General features: G+C 44.7%; 1 protein-coding gene across 5 annotated transcripts in view; it reads right to left on the bottom strand.

The window, feature by feature from the left end:
* Positions 1–18,321, bottom strand: part of TSNARE1 (t-SNARE domain containing 1) — a 310,170-nt gene that overhangs the window by 20,022 nt on the left and 271,827 nt on the right. For 4 of the 5 annotated variants that reach the window (XM_027845008.1, XM_027845016.1, XM_027845026.1 and 1 more), the window contains one exon: positions 12,332–13,859. The exons of the other annotated variant lie outside the window; for it this stretch is intronic. In XM_027845008.1, the coding sequence (XP_027700809.1) occupies positions 13,261–13,859 (599 nt within the window). In that variant the 3' untranslated portion in view covers positions 12,332–13,260. Of the gene's footprint in view, positions 1–12,331; positions 13,860–18,321 lie in introns of those variants that run through there. 5 annotated transcript variants of the gene reach the window in all.

The raw sequence follows: 18,321 nt of genomic DNA, 5'->3' as shown, positions 1-18,321 counted from the left end.
TATAGAGCTATCAAAATAACTTCCTTACAGTAGTAGTCTGACTATGGCATGCCCCTAGACAAGAAACATCAATGGCTTCTTTTTATTTCTAAGATAAAAAAAAATTTTTCTAGCTTAGTTTTTAAATCTTTTCACAGTCTGGTTCCAGCCTACTTTTCCAGGCTTATTTCACATAACTCCCATTCACACCTTCTACATTTCAGTCAAACTGACCTACTTGCTGTTCCCAGAACTCAGAGTTCTAGCTCCTGTGTTTTGCAAGGGCATTCCATGTCTAGACTGCATTCCCTCTTCAGCTGTCTCTTAGGATCCCTAACTCTCTCCCAGCCCCAGCTCGAGCCTCACCTCCTGCAGGAAATCCTTCTTGATTCCCCCTGCTCCCCAACTGCCTGGGATTTCTCCTCCTCCAAGAAATTACCTGGTATTTGTTCGTCTAGGTCTATATAGGGGGAGGGTGTGCCACCTAACAGAACGCGAGTTCCTGCAAGGCAGGGACTTTGGTCTTTATATCCATAGCACCTAGAATATTGTTTGGCACAGAACAGGTACTCAATAAATATTGACTGATTGACTGAGTTGATGGGTGAGGCAACTTGGATCCCAGTGGTATTGACTTACAATGATGTAATCTTGAACAAGTTAACTTCTGCTCTCTGACTTTCTCTGGCTGTACCCCATGGTTGGAATGCACTCCCTTCTCTGCTCTGACTATTGACCTCCCTGACTTCCTTTAAGCCCCAACTAAAATCCCATCTTTTACTGGAAGTCTTCCCCAACCACTCTTAATTCTTAATTATTTCCCTCTTAATTATTTCCTATTTATTAGGTGTATAGCTTGCTATATATATGTTTATTTGCACATCATCTCCCCTATTAGATTGTAAGCTCCTCGAGGGCAGAGACTATTTTTTGCCTTTTTATTTCTCTAGCATTTAACACAATTCCTGGCATATAGTAAGCACTTAATAAATATTTACTTATTAATTTATTTCTAAGCTTCAGTTTCTTCCTACATAAAAAGGGAAAGTGATGGTTTGTGAACCACAGATCTATGACTTTAATGCAAGGGTTTTAGGAGACTGCAAAATGTGAGTCAAGAGAGTAATACGGTGGGCAAATAAAGCAAATGTTCTTTTAGACTACATTAAGAGAGATAGAGTGTCCACAAGGAGGGAGATAATATGTTGTTCTGTTACACCTGGTGTGGAAACTCTGGAGCACTGTGTTCATTTCTGGTAACCACATTTTAGGAAAGATATAGACAAACTAAAGTATGCCCAAGTTGATGAACAGATTAGAAATCAAGCAGTATGGAGGATCTAGAAAGACCTGAGGATGCTTAGTGTAGAGGTCAGACTTAACTGGATGACTACAGGATAATCGAATCATAGGCTTAGAAGTTTGTCCTACATATTCATAGAGGACCAATGACATCATAGGGTGATGTCTTGACTCATGCATGAATTGGATTTAAGTGAGGCAGAGTTGCACAAAGTCATAGCCTCACTCTTTCTTCCTGAGTCATTAAAGTCCAGTGGAAAGACAAAAGCCAGGATGACTGGTGATGGCCTGGGATGCAGTGGATGACCTTCGTGTCTTTGATGTCTGACCAAACTCTAAGGCTCCACAGTGCCTGCTTCAGCCACTTTTATGGCTATTGGAACAAATTGTTCTTATCTGCCCATTCTGTGGCGGGGAGTTTTCACATGCTTTGGTAGACACCCTCCTAACTCACCGACAGGTTTGCAGCCCATGGTTACCTTCAACCTGGTTTAGCTGAAGGTTTACTGGGGTGTAACCACTGAGCATGCTACAGTTTCTTGAAGCCACAGGTGAGAGGTGAATGCCAGGTAGACACCAAAGGTGGATGAACAGCCCTGAAAAGGGCTTGGCAACCTCTCACATCAGACATGCTAGTCCTTTTTGAACACCCCATACATTCCAGGCTTACAAGTAAGAAGGACCTTAAAGGCCATCTAGTTCAGCCTGCTCATTTCACAGATGAGAAAACTGAACCCATTTATTGGGCATGATATAGAGAAGATGGTTGGAGCATATGGCCAGTGAGGTCCCTTCCAATTGTGAGAGGTAGGCAGGAAGGTAACTATTAAGTACTACGTGCCAACACTGTATTAAACCCCCAGGATACAAATAAAAGCAAAAAGAAAAGTCCCTGTCCCCAAGGAGTTTGCATTCTAATAAGGGAAGTCAACTTACAGAAGGAAGCTGAAGAGGGAGGGGAGGAGCAGGGTTATAATCGCCTAAAGACAATATATGCTACTCTTTTGTTCAGTTCTGGGCCTAGCTCATTGTCCATGAGTAGTGTCTGTTGGCTTTTTGTCCAACTGCACATCATAATATTTACAGTAAGCATTTTTCAACCACCTCTGTTTTCCAGTGTGGATAGTTAGGTCAAACTTTTTTGAGTACTTATGGATCTTGTTGACCAGATCCCAGCATCCTTCCAGGCTTGTTTCAATCAGCACAATGTCATCTCCAATCAGGATCATCTGGAGGAGCCTGCCACATATAAGGAACCCTGCTTCCATTTTGACCCCTCAATAGACACTGTCCATGACAGAGGCAAGACACCTTTTGCAAGCATATATATCTTTGCTTTATGCCTTGATTTACACCATCAGTGTCATTTTGGAAATGCAATTATTTTTATATCCATTTTTACAAAGGAGAGAACTCTTTACAGAGAAAGCCATATGAGAAATTATTGAAGGAAATGAAGATGTTTAGCATGGGAGAAGACTGGAATTAACTGGATGACCATAGAATAATGACATAGGGATGGGCAGGATCTTAAAGGCCACCTAGCCCAGCTCCCTTATTTTACCAATGAGGAAACTAGCCCGCTTGTTAGGTATAATATATAGGAGATTCCTGTTCAGATACAGGTTGAGCTACATGTCCTATGAGGTCCCTTCTAACTGATATTGGACACCGGTGACTTGCCAAGTAAGTTTTTTTTTTTTTTGAGGCAATTAGGGTCAAGTGACTTGCCCAGGATTACACAGCTAGTAAGTGTCTGAGGCCAGATTTGAACTCAGATCCTCCTGACTCCAGGGCTGGTGCTCCATCCACTGCACCACCTTGATGCTTTGACTTGTAAATTTTAAGTGGTGGAACAAAAACTCAAACTTAGGTCTCTTGGTTACCAGTAGTGAGGCCAAGACTGGAAACTGGGTCCTTTGATTCCAAGTCTAGGCCTCCTTCCAAACCCCACAATGCTTTGTATGATTATGAAGGTTCCTCCAAGCTCTAACATGCTAGGACTTTATGTTTCCCTCCTATTAAAAAAAATTAAGAATCTTGGGAGGGCAGGAAAGGAAGAGTACAGATGCTGAAGGGTGGTTCTGATGAAGGAACATAAAACTGAAAGGTTCTTTGAAAAGAACTGGAGAGTCCTTCGGGGGTAAAGGCATAACTTTGATCTGAGATAATGGCCAATGACAGGCTCCGGCTGTCAGGTCCTGTCGTCCCACCTTCATTACGGCTTCCTGCCTTCCTGTACAGACTGTCTCCTGACCCACTCCCCTCATGGGAGATAGATAGAAAGATAGATAGATAGATAGATAGATAGATAGATAGATAGATAGATAGATAGATAGATAGAGCAAAAATAATTGTTAAGTGCTTATTGTTTTTTGTTAATTGTTAATATGCCAGACAGTGTGCTAAGCACTGTGGCTACATATGAACAAGACAGTACCTGCTCTCAAGGAGCATACATTCTAATGAAGAAAGACAACATAAAAAGGGGTGCTAGAAGGTGGGGTGGGGAATGACAGAAGACTACAGGAATTGCCAGGGGTCCTGATTTCCAGTTAATAAGGATCATAGAATTACAGATTTAGAAGGGAACTAAGAGGTTATTTTGTCTAATCATCTAATTTTATAGATGAGGATACTGAGGCCCAGAGAGGATCCAGGGATTTGAACACAGGTTTTCTGACTGTAAATACAGGGTTCTTGTCTTTATAGTCCTGCTCACTTGGCCCGATACACAATAAGGAAGTCACTGACTGGACTCCATTTTATCCTTTCCAGATTGCCAGAGAAATCCCAGAGTTGTGGAGTGCCAGAGCTGGAAAGGATCTTGGAAATCACTCAGTATAGCCCCTTTATTTTATGGAGGGCACAGCTGAGACCCAGAGAAGAATGAATTATCTAAGGCCGCAGAACCAGCGAGCAGCAGGGCTGAGACTTGAGCCCAGGGCTCTTTCTCTCAGGCGTCCTGCTTTAGCCCCACCCCCACACCAGTCTTCTTTTTATCCTATGCTTTTATTCCCCTCTCTCTCTACTCACCATCCCTCAGTCTTTCAGGCAGCCTTTGTTCGCTTGTTTTTTGTTCTACGGTTCTCCCCACTTTCCAAAATCCTCTCAGACCCCATTTAGCACTTCAACCCTCTCTAAAGCACTTAACAAGTAATATTTTGTATTTTGGTAATCTGTGTATCATCTACTGGATTGTGTGCTCCCTGAAGGCAGGAACTAAGCTCTATCTAAATTAGGCAACTCTCCTGGGCCTAAACACTAAACTCTTCAAGCAGCTGGCACTGGCATTAAATAAATGTTTGTTGAATTAATCCTCCTAGTGCCAGTCCAATTCTTTCATCCCTTGCTCTTCCTTTATTCTGGAGCTTGCAATGACATCTTCCTTTCCTGAGCTTCTCTATCATTCACTGTCTTCTCTACGTTGCCACCCAGTCCAGGACAAGGAGCTTTGTTTCGTCGCCGTTTTGTTTGGGGCTCAGTGTCCTAACTTGTACAATGTCGGGGGCAGGGGGGGCTTAGACAAGATGATCTCTTAGAGTCTCTTTCAGCCTTGGCATTTGAAGCTCTAACATTCTTCTCACATCCCAGGAATGTCCAAGGGAAAAATACTGAACTTGGAGCCACAGGCTTCAGTCTGAAGCCTGATTTGGATCCTTACTACCTGCATGACCTTGGACATGTCTGATCCTTACGACTCTGACATTCTTTGTGCCAAGTAACATTCCTTCAAACTCTGACATTCTGTGGTTCCCTGAGTTTCTTTTTCCCCCCAATTTCAAAGCCTTTGAGAGGCTGGGCAATATGTTCTTTAAAAGTAGACCCTAGAGAGGGTTTAGCCCAAAGGAATTGCAGACCAACGGTGGAATTTTTGAGTAGACCATGGAGATCCTAACCCTGTCAATAGGCACTCTCCACAGAGGACACTTGGGCTCATATCACCTACAGCCTTTAGCCTACTATTTCTGGGCATCCCTAAATAAGAAAAAAAACTTATATTTATACAGCATTTCAAGGCTTTGTCATTATTATTTCAGTCATGTCTGATACTTCATGACCCCATTTGGGGTTTTCTTGACAAAGATACTGGAGTGGTTTGCCATTTCCTTCTCTGGTTCATTTTACAGGGGAGGAAACTGAGGCAGACAGGGTTAAGTGATTTGCCCAGGGTCACACAGCTAGTAAGTGTCTGAGGCCAGATTTGAACTCAGTTCTCCTTGACTCCAGGCTTGGCACTCTATCCACTGCGCCGCCTAGCTGCCCCATTTCAAGGCTCAGAATACCATGGTAGTTATGTTTATTATCTTATTTGGGACCACAGGATTTACAGTTGGAAAGGGATCATGAAAATAATTGTAGTGCCTTGGAAAGAATACTGGACCTGAGGTTGGAAGACCTTGGTTCAAATCTGGATTCTGTTGTTGCTGCGACCTCAGGCAAATCATTTACCTTCTCTGGGCCACTGTCTCCTCAGGTATAAACTGAGAGGAGGGGGTCAACCAGATAATCTTTTAAGTCCCTCCGATCCCTAAATCTATAGTCCAAAGAACTCACGCAATCCCCTCACTTTAATGTTAAGGGCATTTAGATTCAGAAATGTTAAGTCAATTATCCAAGTTCATATAGGTAATAAGCAACAGAATCAAGATTTGAACCCAGGTCCTCAGACATTATCCCCCACTACATTATAGCACTTCTTGAGCCACAGAAATTTTCTGTAAGGAAGGTAGCGCCAGCATTCCTGTGCCCATTTCACAAATGAGAAAACTGAGGCTCAAGAGAAGAAGTGATTGGCCTGAGTTAAGTGTACCTAGGTCTCTGATGGATCTTTCCACTCCAACGTGGAAGTTTCCTTCCTAGGAGGATTAGGGACCCAATGGCTACTTTATTATCGAATATATGGCTTTCCCCTCTTTTTTTTTTTTTAAATTGGTAACAGACCACAGCATTTAATCAATAGGACAGCATCTTCCATTGTAAGGGGAAAAATGAATAAATTCTGAACGAAGAAATAAGTCATTGAAACACCCATCCTGTTTTCAGCATAAGTTCTGAGTTATCTTAAATTCCTCTCTCTCTAAGAAACACACACCTACATCCCCTACCCACTAGAACTTTAGGACAGTTAGGTAACTTGATGTAGTAGAAGAATTGGACTTCCTGGGAAATTCCTTCTCCACCCAGACCTTCAGTTTTCTCATCTATAAGAGGAGGTAACCAGCTGGACAGGAATCACGGAATGTCAGAATGGGAAAGGGTCTTCTAACTTTCTAGGCTGATCTTGTTTTACAGATGGGAAAACTGAGGCCCATAGAAGGGAAAGACTTGACCAAGGTCATACAGTGAGTTACAGGCTGAAAAGGAGCCCTCTTCTTCCGACTTGAAGCTCAGTGTTCTAGCATTCTAGGGTTCCTTTCTCTTATCCTATCTTGCCTCTGCCCCTGCTGCTCACTGAGTGACTGAGTGATCTTGGGCAAATCCTCCTTGTCTTGGGGGCTTCAGCTTTTTATTTTGCAATTGGAGTCCTTCATAACTCTGACATTCTAGGTTCTGAAGCCCCTTTCAGAGCTAATGTTCTATGTTCAAGTTCTGCATGTTGAGGTCCCTTCCCCTTTAACATTAGCTATTTCATCAGTAATTCCTATCTTCTTTTGTCTTCAAAGAGAATGCTAAAATTTACTTGGAATAACGTCTACTCTATTTTTCATGTTTTTTTTTTCTTCCAGTGGAGTCTAAGTTTGTTGAGGGTAAAGACTGTTAAAGCTGTTTCTTTGTATCCCCAGAGTTCAGCAAAGTACCTGACACATAATAAACATTTTCTGATTGATTGATCTAATTCAATTTATATGAGAAGGATAAACCCTCTTCCATAAAATCTTCATACCAAATAGACTCGAGAGAGGGATAGAGTGTGTGGGTGGAAGAGAGATAGAGATGGATGGAGAGAAGTAAAGGGAAATACTGGTGAGACTAACTATCACTTAAATGAACAGGCATTAACAAACTGACATGTATGCAAAGGTGGTATATTGGATAGAGAACCAGACTTGGAATCAGAAAACTCACTCATCTTCCTGAGTTCAAATCCAGCTTCTGACACTTACTGGCTGTGTGACCCTGGGCAAGTCACTTAACCCTGTATGCCTCTGTTCCACATCTGTAAAATTAGCTGGAGAAGGATAATGGCAAACTGCTTCAGCATCTTTGCCAAGAAAATGCCAAATGGGTCATGGAGAGTTGGACACAACCGAAAAATGACTGAACAACAAACAGCATGGACGTGAAATCCTGGGGGTCCTCAATGGGGAGGGCTGTGATATAGAGAGAAGAGCAGGTTCTCGCTATCTCTGAATCCTTATCAGAAAGGGAAACAGCCCTTGGTCTCAAGAGCGAGACAGCCCCATTTTAACGGACACTCTCTTCTAAGGGGGATGGAGCCCCCAAGACCACCTCATATAAGTGGAGAGGGGAGAGACACAGTTCCAGTCCCAGGAACACCTGGCTTGAGGCGGAGACCACCAAGCTCCAGGGCGAGGTAGGGAAGGGGGAAAGGGAGATAAAGCCCCTCATCTTTGGGAGCCCTTGGTTTGAAGAGAAAGAAACAGCCTTTCCTTTCAGTAAGCCCCTGATCTAAGGGGGTGGGGGGAAGGCACAGCGCTTTCCCCAGGGGAGTTCCCTGACTTGATGATGTGAAGCTCAGGGTGAAGATAAGACCTGAGTAGAAAGAGCAGGGAGGGAAATGGCTATTACCTGAGTTGGGATTTCTTCATGTTAATGCATTTGTGAAGAGCATTTATCAGAAAGTGGGAAAAAAAATAAATTGCCTGGGCCCAGCAAATGTTATAAGCTTAAATCCAACCTAGAAGGACAATGTTTCTCCGCTCCAACCCCCGCTCCCGCCCCTCCCAGGCTAAACGTGGGCACAACAGTTCACAAGAAAAACTCTCTTCCCCTCTCCACGTACCTTGCAGACTGGTATTTATTAAACACGGAGAGAATTGATTTAAATCTTCGCCCAGGGTTATTTTTCTACCCAGCATTAACTCCGACACACAAGGGAAGGTCAAGGGGGAAGGGGGGATGTGTGCTTGCCATTCTCCGGAGGAATGGAAAGGGCACTGCTAATGGGCATGGGAGGGGGGGCAGGTAGCCAGGCAGGCTTTGGATTATTTGGGGGTTCCCTTCTGTCCTTCCCCTCACCTCCTCCCTCACCATCCTGGTACAAAAGCTATCCTTTCCCAGAGCCAGGAAACCCAATTGAATTTACATTTCTCAGCAAGACTAGAGGGAGAGAAAGAATCTATAGCAATCTGATCAAGGAATGAAGTTCTCAAGCCGCCTCTCCCAATCCAGGACTTCTCACACATCCAGTGCTTCAGAGAAATTCAATTGTGGCTTATTTAACCTGCTTGGTCTCCAAATTAAAAGCTAGAATATTCCTCCCTAAGTCCTCCTCTGTCTCCCTGCATCTACCCCCATCCCCATCCCCATCCCCACTCCTTGTTTTAACTAGAGCCAGATTCCTGGAAATGGGGCATAATCAGCCTCTGGGATAGACTCACCTTCTTACTGCCTTTGCTGAGAAGGCATTGGGGGTTCAAGGAGAAGAACCCTGGACTGGGGGTTATGGGGTCATAGGACTGGAGCTAGAAAGAAGGAACCTTGGAGAACATCTAATCCAATCCAATCATTTTACAGATAAGCAAAGTGAGGCCCATAGGAGTTAGGTGACTTACCCAAGGTCACACAGGGGGGATTTGAACCAGAGTCAAACCTTTAATACACAATGCCTATTCTCTAACTTAGTTAACTCCCCATGGACTAATCCTTTCTCTTCTCTGGGCCTCAATCTCCTCACCTCTAACATTCACTAAAACCTTCCCTACTTTAGCAGGAGGATAAGACACACAGACAACTATAAAAATGATTGCAAGATAATTACATTGCAGAGGTGCAGGGAAAAAATGCTGTCTGGGGTTTGAGGAGGAAGGTCATTGTCTGCCAACCAGGGGAACCAGCCCATTGGAAGACTTCTGGGAAATAACTTTTATATGGGACACTAAAGGATAGATAAGAATTCAAGAGGCTGAGAGGGAAGGCAGGGCAATTCAGGCACAGAGAACTGCGTGAGCAAAGACAGGGAGGTGAGAGAAAAAGGGGTATGGTTTAGGGGCCGAGAACTGTCTAATTGGACTGAAGGGTAAACTGCCAAGAGTGCAGAGTACATAAGAGGGGATGAAGGGCTGAGGGAGCATAGAATGGAGCCAGCTTGTTGAAGGCCTTGAATGTCAACATCAGAAGTTTGGAGAGGAGTGGTATGGGGTAAAGGATGATTCCGGAATCCAAATGAAGGATGCCAATTAATCACAGAATCAAAGAATTAGAGCTGGAAGGGACCAGAGAGGCCACTAGGAAGTCCAAGCTCCTCCTCCCCCCCACAAAAGTAAAGAAGAGTTAAATAACTTGCTCAAGGTCATACAGCTTGTGTGATAGTACCTAAACTCAGGTCTTCCTGACCCCAAGTGCTAAGAGACCAGTGATAGGAAGACAAATATATTAGAGGTTATTGCAAGAGTACAGATAATGAGGATCTCTACTAAGGTTGTGGGAAATGGAAGGGAAAAGGAGAGAGATGGATGAAAGCCATACCATGTAGGGGAAATAGACAGGACTTGGTAACTGATTGAGGGGCCTGGACTCCAGGTTGTCCAAGGTCCCTTCCTGCTCTGACATGTACAGTTTTCACGTTTAAGTCAATCATCATGCATGTAATTAAGCTCTTTTGAAAAGAGCCTCAGTCCCTCCCTCTGTGACCTCTGCTCAGCCACTTCAGTCATGCTGGATGGGCATCATCCTGCAGTGGGAATCCTATCAGCGCCCATGGGCTTTAGGCAAGTCACTCTTGCTGGGACCCATTTCCAGTCCATGAGTTAAAGCTTCAACTAAATGTTACCTCCCCCAAGAAGCCTTCCTTAATCTCTCTTATTAGCCATTGTCCTCTAATCTCCTGACCCTAGTTCTATACCCCACCTCCCAAAACTCTCCCATTTTTTACCTTTCTGCTACACTTATCATGTAATATTCTAAGTCAGAATTACCTATGTGGCCTACCGTCCTGCCAAAATGTAAGCTCCATGAGGCAAGGTCAGTGCCTTAGCTATACTCTTGTCTCTCTTCCAGTCTTACGAGGTGCCTGTGAAGTGCTCTATATAGTTTTGTTGAACAAATGAATAAATGATTGGGCTTCCAATTGCCTATCTGTCAAATGAGTTAGTTGGACTGGCCATTGAAGCCTCCTTGGCATTCCTCATGCTGTTCACTCCCAACCTAAAGTCCTGTGGGCTGCTCCCTTCTAAGGTCACTTGCTCCCCATCCTCCCAGGTCCAGGTGCAGTCTCACCCATTCTAGTCCATGACCACATTCTCTCCCCCTTCAGACATCTTAAGGTATTTAGAGAGCAAAACAAGCATTCCAATCTCTTGTTCTCTTTCTGTTGTACCAATGTGCCTAGGGAAGCTGGCAGCCTCTAGGAAGCAGGGTCTCCTGCTCCCATCTCCTCCATTATGAAGTAGACATGACTGGGCTGCAATAAAAGAATTAGAAAATCTCAGCTGGAAGGAATTTCAGAGATCATCTAGCTTAACCCATACCTGAACCAGACTTCCCTCTACAATATCCATACTACTACTACTACTACCACTACTACTACTACTGTTACTACCTAGCTAGCTAGCTAGTATTTATATAGCTCTTTAAGGTTTGCAAAGTGCTTTACAAATATTATTTCATATGATCCTTACAAGAAGTCAGTCCTATTATTATCTCCATTTTACATAAGAGTAAAGTGAAGCATTTTACGGTAGGGGTTAAGTGATTTATCCAGGGTCACACAGCTAGTAATTATTTGAGTCTGGATCTGAACCTAGATCTTCTGATTCCACATCCAGGGCTTATCTGTTGCGCCACCTAGCTAGTATCCTCTAAAAGGATCTGCAGTGATGTGAAGCTTACTGTCTTCTGAGACAGTTTTCTTTAGACTGAATCAGAATCTATACCTTCCTCCTAGTTCTGCCCTCTGGGGCCATGCAGAACAAAAGAGATCCCTCTTCCTCATGGTGGTAACTCATACACTAGAAGGCAGCTCTCCTGTTCAGCTTGTCTTTGCTAGGCTAAACATCCCTACTTGCTTCAAGTAATCCTTTTGTGATATGAACTCAAGGCCCTTCTCCACACTGGACACACTCTAACCTGTCAGTGTCCTTCCTAAAGTGTCCTTTCCCAGAACTGAAAAAAATTCCCAGTGAGGCCGAGTGACGGCAGCAGACAATGAAATCTCCCAATCTCTCTTTCTCTCTCTCTCTCTCTCCCAGATGTTGGTGGCTATGTAGCTATGGAGAATGACGAGAAACACACTGGAATAGGAGTCAAGAGACCCAGGTTCTTGTCCTAGATTGGACACTAGCTATATGACCTCTCCCACAAGGGCAGTCAGATGGCACAGGGGATAGGGACTGGAGTCAGGAAGACTCGTCTTCCTGAGTTCAAATCTGGCCTCAGACACTTAGTAGCTGTGTGACCCTGGACAAGTCACTTAAGTCTGTTTGCCTCAGTTCTGTATCTGTGAAATGAGCTGGAGAAAGAAATAAGAAACCACTCCAGTATCTCTGCCAAGAAAACCCCAAATGGGGTCACGAAGAGTTGGACATGACTGAAAATGACTGAACGACCTTTTCCAGAAGTCAAAGGACTTCTCCGGGCCATGGCATCTTCCTCTGCCAAATGGGGAGGAGGATTCCTGTTTTGTTTCCTTCACAAAACTACTGGGAGGATGAAAGGAAACAGTGGGTATGATTTGTTTTGGTTAAAAAAAGAAAAAGAAGGCTTGACCACTATTAGTATAATTAGCAATCATATTAACTATAATAAGTGGTCCCTGGCTGGGAAGTATCCCAGCCAATATCCCAGCCACTAAAAATCAACAATAATTAGTTTTTGTTTTTTTTTCCATTTATTCATAGTTATAATCATTATCATCACCATCATTTTTAAATGTTTTGTGCTTCCATAAGAAAAATATCTTTTACAATAAAAAACAAGAGGTATAAAATAGTTCCCAATCCCTATAGGCAGCACCAATGACCAGATATAGTATTAGCTGTGTTTAAAATGGAGATATAAAAACAGACCTAGAAACAGAAATTCTTCTGGGATGCTGGAATCTCTTCTGTTCTGGCCAGAACCTAGGTAGGGAAGGAGCCCAGACCTAGGTAGGTAATAGGCCTGAGATGGGGAGGGGCTGCCCACAACCCCTTCTGTTCAGAGTGACCTCCATTGCTGCCTCGAGTGAGTCCACCAGGAGAACTCTGAGGAGTATTTTCAGAACTGATAGGAGTTAGAACCCCAGACTCAGGGCTCAGACATCTCTAGGCACCAACCTATCTGGCTCCAGGATTTCCCAGGGTGATGCTCCTTCTCTGGCATTCCCACTGTTTCCTCTCTCATGCCCTTCCTCCTTTAGACTCTGGGGTTTGCTTCCCTGGATGATCTGCTCAGCTTAGAATGGCAAGTCAGGAAACAGGAGCCCTTTACCTAGCTTTCTGCAGTGACCTTCATCCCTCTGCACAGCTCTCTTTGGGCTGATCCGCCACTCCACTCCATCTCTATTACCCCCATCAGAAACACAGGAATGGGACCTGGGATGACAGGGAGGCAAGCTCTTCCCTAAGAACTCTTCAGTCATTTTTTGACCCTGAGAAGGTCTTTTTTTGCCCAGCTCCTCCTAGGTTAGTTCCTGGCTTCCCTATCCCCGACTCCCCAGCCTTATTCACCATGCCCAACTTGGAACAATCAGGACAGCAGAAGAGGACAATGAATCCTTGTCTTAGATTTCCTTCTGAACTTTCAAGATGATCCCAGAGAAAATAGCTTCTCCTGTGGCTCTCTGTAGGCTGGTTCCCTGCCAGTGAGGTACCTGTCCTAAATTTCCTCCTCCACTTTCAAGATCATTCCTGAGAAGACATCAAGACCTGGGGAGGGGCCACCAGAGTCCCCCACTGGGACTCGAGAGGGCACGCGGCCACTACCAGTGGCCAAGGGGCTGTCCTGGATGAGGTGGGCCACCTCATGGGCAAGCGGATGTGCCTCCACCAGCTTTTCCAATGTCCGATTGAGGGCCTCAACACCATCGGCCAGCCGCTGGCTCTGCTCTGCCAGACGCTCCAACAGCAGGTTCTGCTGAGTCATTAGGGAGCTCTGCTGCTGGTACCAGGAGGAGAGGAGGGCGCCCTGCTGGAGATGGGCATCCATCAGCTGCTGTTCGAACTCTGAGATTTCAGCTTTGGGTTTGCTGGTGGGTGGTGCCAGCAGCGCTGAAGCCTGAAGGGAAGGCCTCCAGCCTCCGCTGCCATAGTTGGCCCCCAGAGGGGCTGTACCAGGGGAGGCGGGAGGAGAGGGGGAGGAGGCTGAGGTGGGCAGGACACCACGAAGGTCTAGGGGGTCAGGTTCCGCCAGGCCTGGTGTGTCCAAATTCCGCAAGGGCGTCCAGAGGCAGCTGGGCACTTCCTCCTCTTCATCAGCTGCCGGGGGAAGACACAAGATGTCAGAGGTGACGTGACACAGAAAGAGAAGTGCAGGTTGGGTGGGTGACCATCGGGGAAGGGCCCAGGCTTCAGCCAGTTATTAGCTGTGTGAGTGCAGTCAAGTTACAGGGCATAACGTCTCTGGATTTAGATGGACACAGCATTTATTAAGCGCCTACTACAGCAGGGACTGTGCTAAGCATTAGAGAGACAAACACAAGAAAGCAAGATGGCCTCTTCCCTCAAGTCAGTGATATTTTAAAGGGAAATACATAAAAGAGCTTGATGGGGTCCCCAGGAAAAAAGGGTGCCTGTGCAGGGGCACAGCGGCTAAGTAGAGATTGTTTCATTCTTTGTGCTTGTTCTTCTAGGGACCTAGCACAGTGCCGAGCACACAGTAGGTGCTTAATAAATGCTTACTGATTGACTGAGGAGGAGCCGTCCAGAAAGCGGAGTGGGGACTGAAGTGAGGCATGACTAGAAAGGTCCTTCAAGAGATTCTGGTGCCCCTCCCCATTTTAAAAATGATAAAAATGAGGTCTAGAAAGGGAAAATAAATATGCCAAATTCATACAGTTATTAAGTAGCACAGATGGGATTCAAATTCAGGTAGGTAGAGTTGGCCCACCAAACCCTGTGAGCTTGGTGTTGCAATGTCACATTGTCAATGTGTTGGTGTTACAATGTCACGTTGCCTGTAGGAACATCGGCTTCTCTGATGCTCAAATTCCTCCTCCAAAAAGGGGATAATGTTTGTGCTTCCTGCCTCTATGAGGGCAACTAGGTGGCGCATGGCACAAGACTGCTGTAGGTACTTTCTAGCTGTGTGACCCCGGGCAAGTCACTTAGTGCTCCGTGCCTCAGTTTCCTCAGATAAAAACGGAGATAGCAATAGCATCTCCCTTGCAGGGTTGTTGTGAGAAGCAAATGAGATAATATTTGTAAAAACAGCTTAGCACACAGTAGGTACTTAATAAATGCTTATCTCCTTCCCTTCTCCCTAAGTGTCCTCATCTGCAGAATGAAGGGGTTAGATTAGATGGGCATGAAGGTCCTTTCCAGGGTTATTAGAGTCCAAGCCTTTGATAAGGTTCTGTGATGTGAGGAAAGCCTGAGCAAGCCCAGATGTCAGGAGGGCCAGGTTACCCACCCCTGCGGGCAGCTTCAGCTTCATGACACACAGAGCTGGGTGGTGATTAAAAAAAAAAAAACTGGTTAAGAAGTTTCCTGCCTAGATCTGACTGAGGCATTCCTGTGCTCAAGAACCTCCCATGGCTCCCCACTGACTTCAGGATAAGATGCAGACTCTCTGACATTCAATACCCTTTGCAGCCTGGCTCTAGTTTATCTTTCCCAGGTCCTTACTCTTCCTCACACACTGAGTGGGCTATGATCTCCAAGTGGAGCACTCAGTCGCTGGCCTCTATCTTTGCATGGATTAGCTGGAGTGCTTGCCTTCCTCCCCTCTGTCCTGGGGACCCCAAGCTGCCTTCATGGCTCAACTCCAGGGCCACCTCCTCCAAGAGGCCTGTCCTCATCTCCCTAGTCGTTAGCATCTTCCCAATTCCCTCTGGATTTATTTTGCACATAGCTGTCTGTGTGTCATTTCCCCATTCAATTGTGAGCTTCTTGAAGTTCAGTGACTTTTCTTCTTATCTAGTACTTGGTATAATGAGTGCCTGGCACATAGGAAGTGACTAATAAATGTTCATCAGTGGACATACGGCACCCCCCTGATAGAATGCAAGCTCCCTGAAGGCAGGGATTATCTTATTTCTGTCTTCACATCCCTATTGCCTAGCACAATGCCTGGCACAGAGTAGGTGCTTAATAAATACTTGTCGGTTGACTGACTGATGGATCTAGGCCTAACATACACTCAGAAGTCCACCAGAAGCAAACACAAGTAGTGTTGTTGTTGTTCAGTTGTTTTAGTTATGTCCAATACTTCATGACCCCATTTGGGCTTTTCTTTGCAAAGCCACTGTAGTGGTTTGTCATTTACTTCTCCAGCTCATTTTACAGATGAGGAAACTGAGGTGACTTGCCCAGGGTCACACAGCTAATAAGTGTCTGAGGCCGGATTTGAACTTAGTTCTCCTTGACTCCAGGCTTGGCATTCTATCCACTGCACCTGCTACCTGCCTCAACACAAGTGAATGCATGCAGAAATCACCCACACAAACATTCATAAACAGATATCTATGAAAAGTCACAGGTATGCCTTCTCCACAAAAGGTTATATATTACAATGAGCACAGGCACACACTTCAGCACACACACGGAAAGCCTGCATCCTGTGCAGGCACAAGCACATACACACGTATGCTGCCACACGTGCAGACACATTACCCATATCACATGGGCATACACATATACACACAGAGACACTAATTAAAACAAGTACACATTTCCACAGGACTTTAAGATTGACAAAACATTCTCCTTGCAACAACCCCATGAGGTGGGGCATCGCAGGACAGGTAATATTAGCCCCATTTTACAGATGAGGAAGCTGAGGATCAGAGAAGTCAAGGACTCGTCTAAAGTCACACAGCTCACGCATTGAGAAGTAGAATTTGAATCTCAAGTCTCCCGGATCCATGACCCGTGCTCTTCCCTCTAAATTACCCTCCATACTCGCCTGTCTCTATGTAAGCAAACATGTACAGAAGCATAAACATGGGCCAGCATGTGCCCCAACACAAGTACATGCAGATCACATACGCCCATGCATAGTCTGCACGCACAGACCCACACTCAGCCCTGATGCTCCCCCTCCATGGCCATGAGGGGGGTCAGAGAGCTGGCCACTGTCTGTCTGCAGAATCGGACTTGTGTCTAGGGAAAACAAAAGCCCTGTGGAGAACATATTGGATTTTGGCTTCTCCCCCCAATCCAATCCACTTGTTACAAGCACTTTAATAGCTCTAATGATTTCTCTTACAATTTCCCAGCCAGGAAGGCAAAGAGCTTAAAATCAACCTTTCTCCCCCCACCTCCTTTCCCTCCAAACCCACTGGACTGTGGCCACACACATATGCATGTGTACAGGTGGTTGTTTGGCTATTATTTTTTCAGGCAACACCAAGGAAAAGGGCCTCGTGTTGTGTGTCCCATGGCCTAGCATCACATCCCTAGCCTTGTGACCCTGAGTAAACACCTTCACCTAGGAGTGAATGTTTAACAACCAGCTCTCCAGGAAAAAAAAAAGTATACATGACACATTTTTAAAGTTTAATCTGCATTATTAACATTTTCTTGTCTGGAATACCAACAAGACAATTAATTAAGTCCTGATTTGTAGTGTTTGATGATTTCCAAGGTGTAAATGCTCATGCTGAAAATTTAACTATCAGCTTTCAGGAACCAGTTCAAGCAGGATCCAGCGCATCTCAATTTTATGCCTCTGAACTCTAGTGTCATTATCTTTAAAATGGGGATAATAAGACTTGCATTACTATTGTTCTATTGGTCAAACAAGAGAACTGCTCTTTGTAAAGTACCTTCTAAAAAATCCCTTTAACTATAAAATGCTATGTAAGCAGGGTCTATCTTGTCATGGGGTTATAGAAGTGATTTTTGCATCAAGGGTTGGAATATACACCCTCTGAGATCCTTTCCAATCTAAGATTCTATTGGACTATGACTTACTAGTTGTGTAACTTTGGACAAGGCACAACCACTCTGAGCTGTCTACTGGACAGTTTGTCCTCACAGTCAAGCTGACCAGGTTTCTTAGATGGACCCGCAAGTGTGAGCTGCGCCTTAGGAGCTTAGCTTGATGGGAGTGAGCCTGGGAGCAGCTGACGAGAGGCCAAAGGCAGCGGGCTTTAATCGGATTTATGTGGTATTGATGGGCCCTAACCAATTCTGTCTTAACTGGTTCTGTGCTCAACAACGTTAACCTTCAAAACCATCTATGACCTCATACATTTCAAACCAAGTCACTCACTCTGAGACGAACAGAGATTTGATTTCAGAGTAAGCTAGGGAAGAGAACAGGCCTCAAAGAATCCCTTTAGACAACATTTATTCAATGCTTTGGAGTTTGCAAAGTTCTTTACATACATTATCTCACTGAACCTCTCCACAATGCTGGGAACATAGTATTATCAGCACAATGTTATAGATAAGGAAATGGAGGCTCAGAGTTGGGGGAATGACTGGCCTAAGGTCACACAGCTAATAAATGTCAGAGGTAGAATCCAAACCTAAGTCATCCTTAATCTGAGTCTAGCTTGATATCCATTATAACATTATGGCTATGCTTGAAGTTTGGAGGTGTCCATACAGAACCACAGAACCAGGAAATCTTAAAGTAGCAAGACACAAAGGTCATCTAGTTTGACATTTCTCTGAAAGCAAATTGTCCATACTACATTCGGATTAGTTAGTACAACCAACTCATGCTGAATGGCAGAGATGGAAAGAACCTGAGAACACAGAACATCAAATA

This window comes from Vombatus ursinus, unplaced genomic scaffold (genome assembly GCF_900497805.2).
Source record: "Vombatus ursinus unplaced genomic scaffold, bare-nosed wombat genome assembly UNPS02005236.1, whole genome shotgun sequence".
Classification (NCBI taxonomy): domain Eukaryota; kingdom Metazoa; phylum Chordata; class Mammalia; order Diprotodontia; family Vombatidae; genus Vombatus; species Vombatus ursinus.
This window is presented reverse-complemented; position numbering and strand designations above follow the sequence as displayed.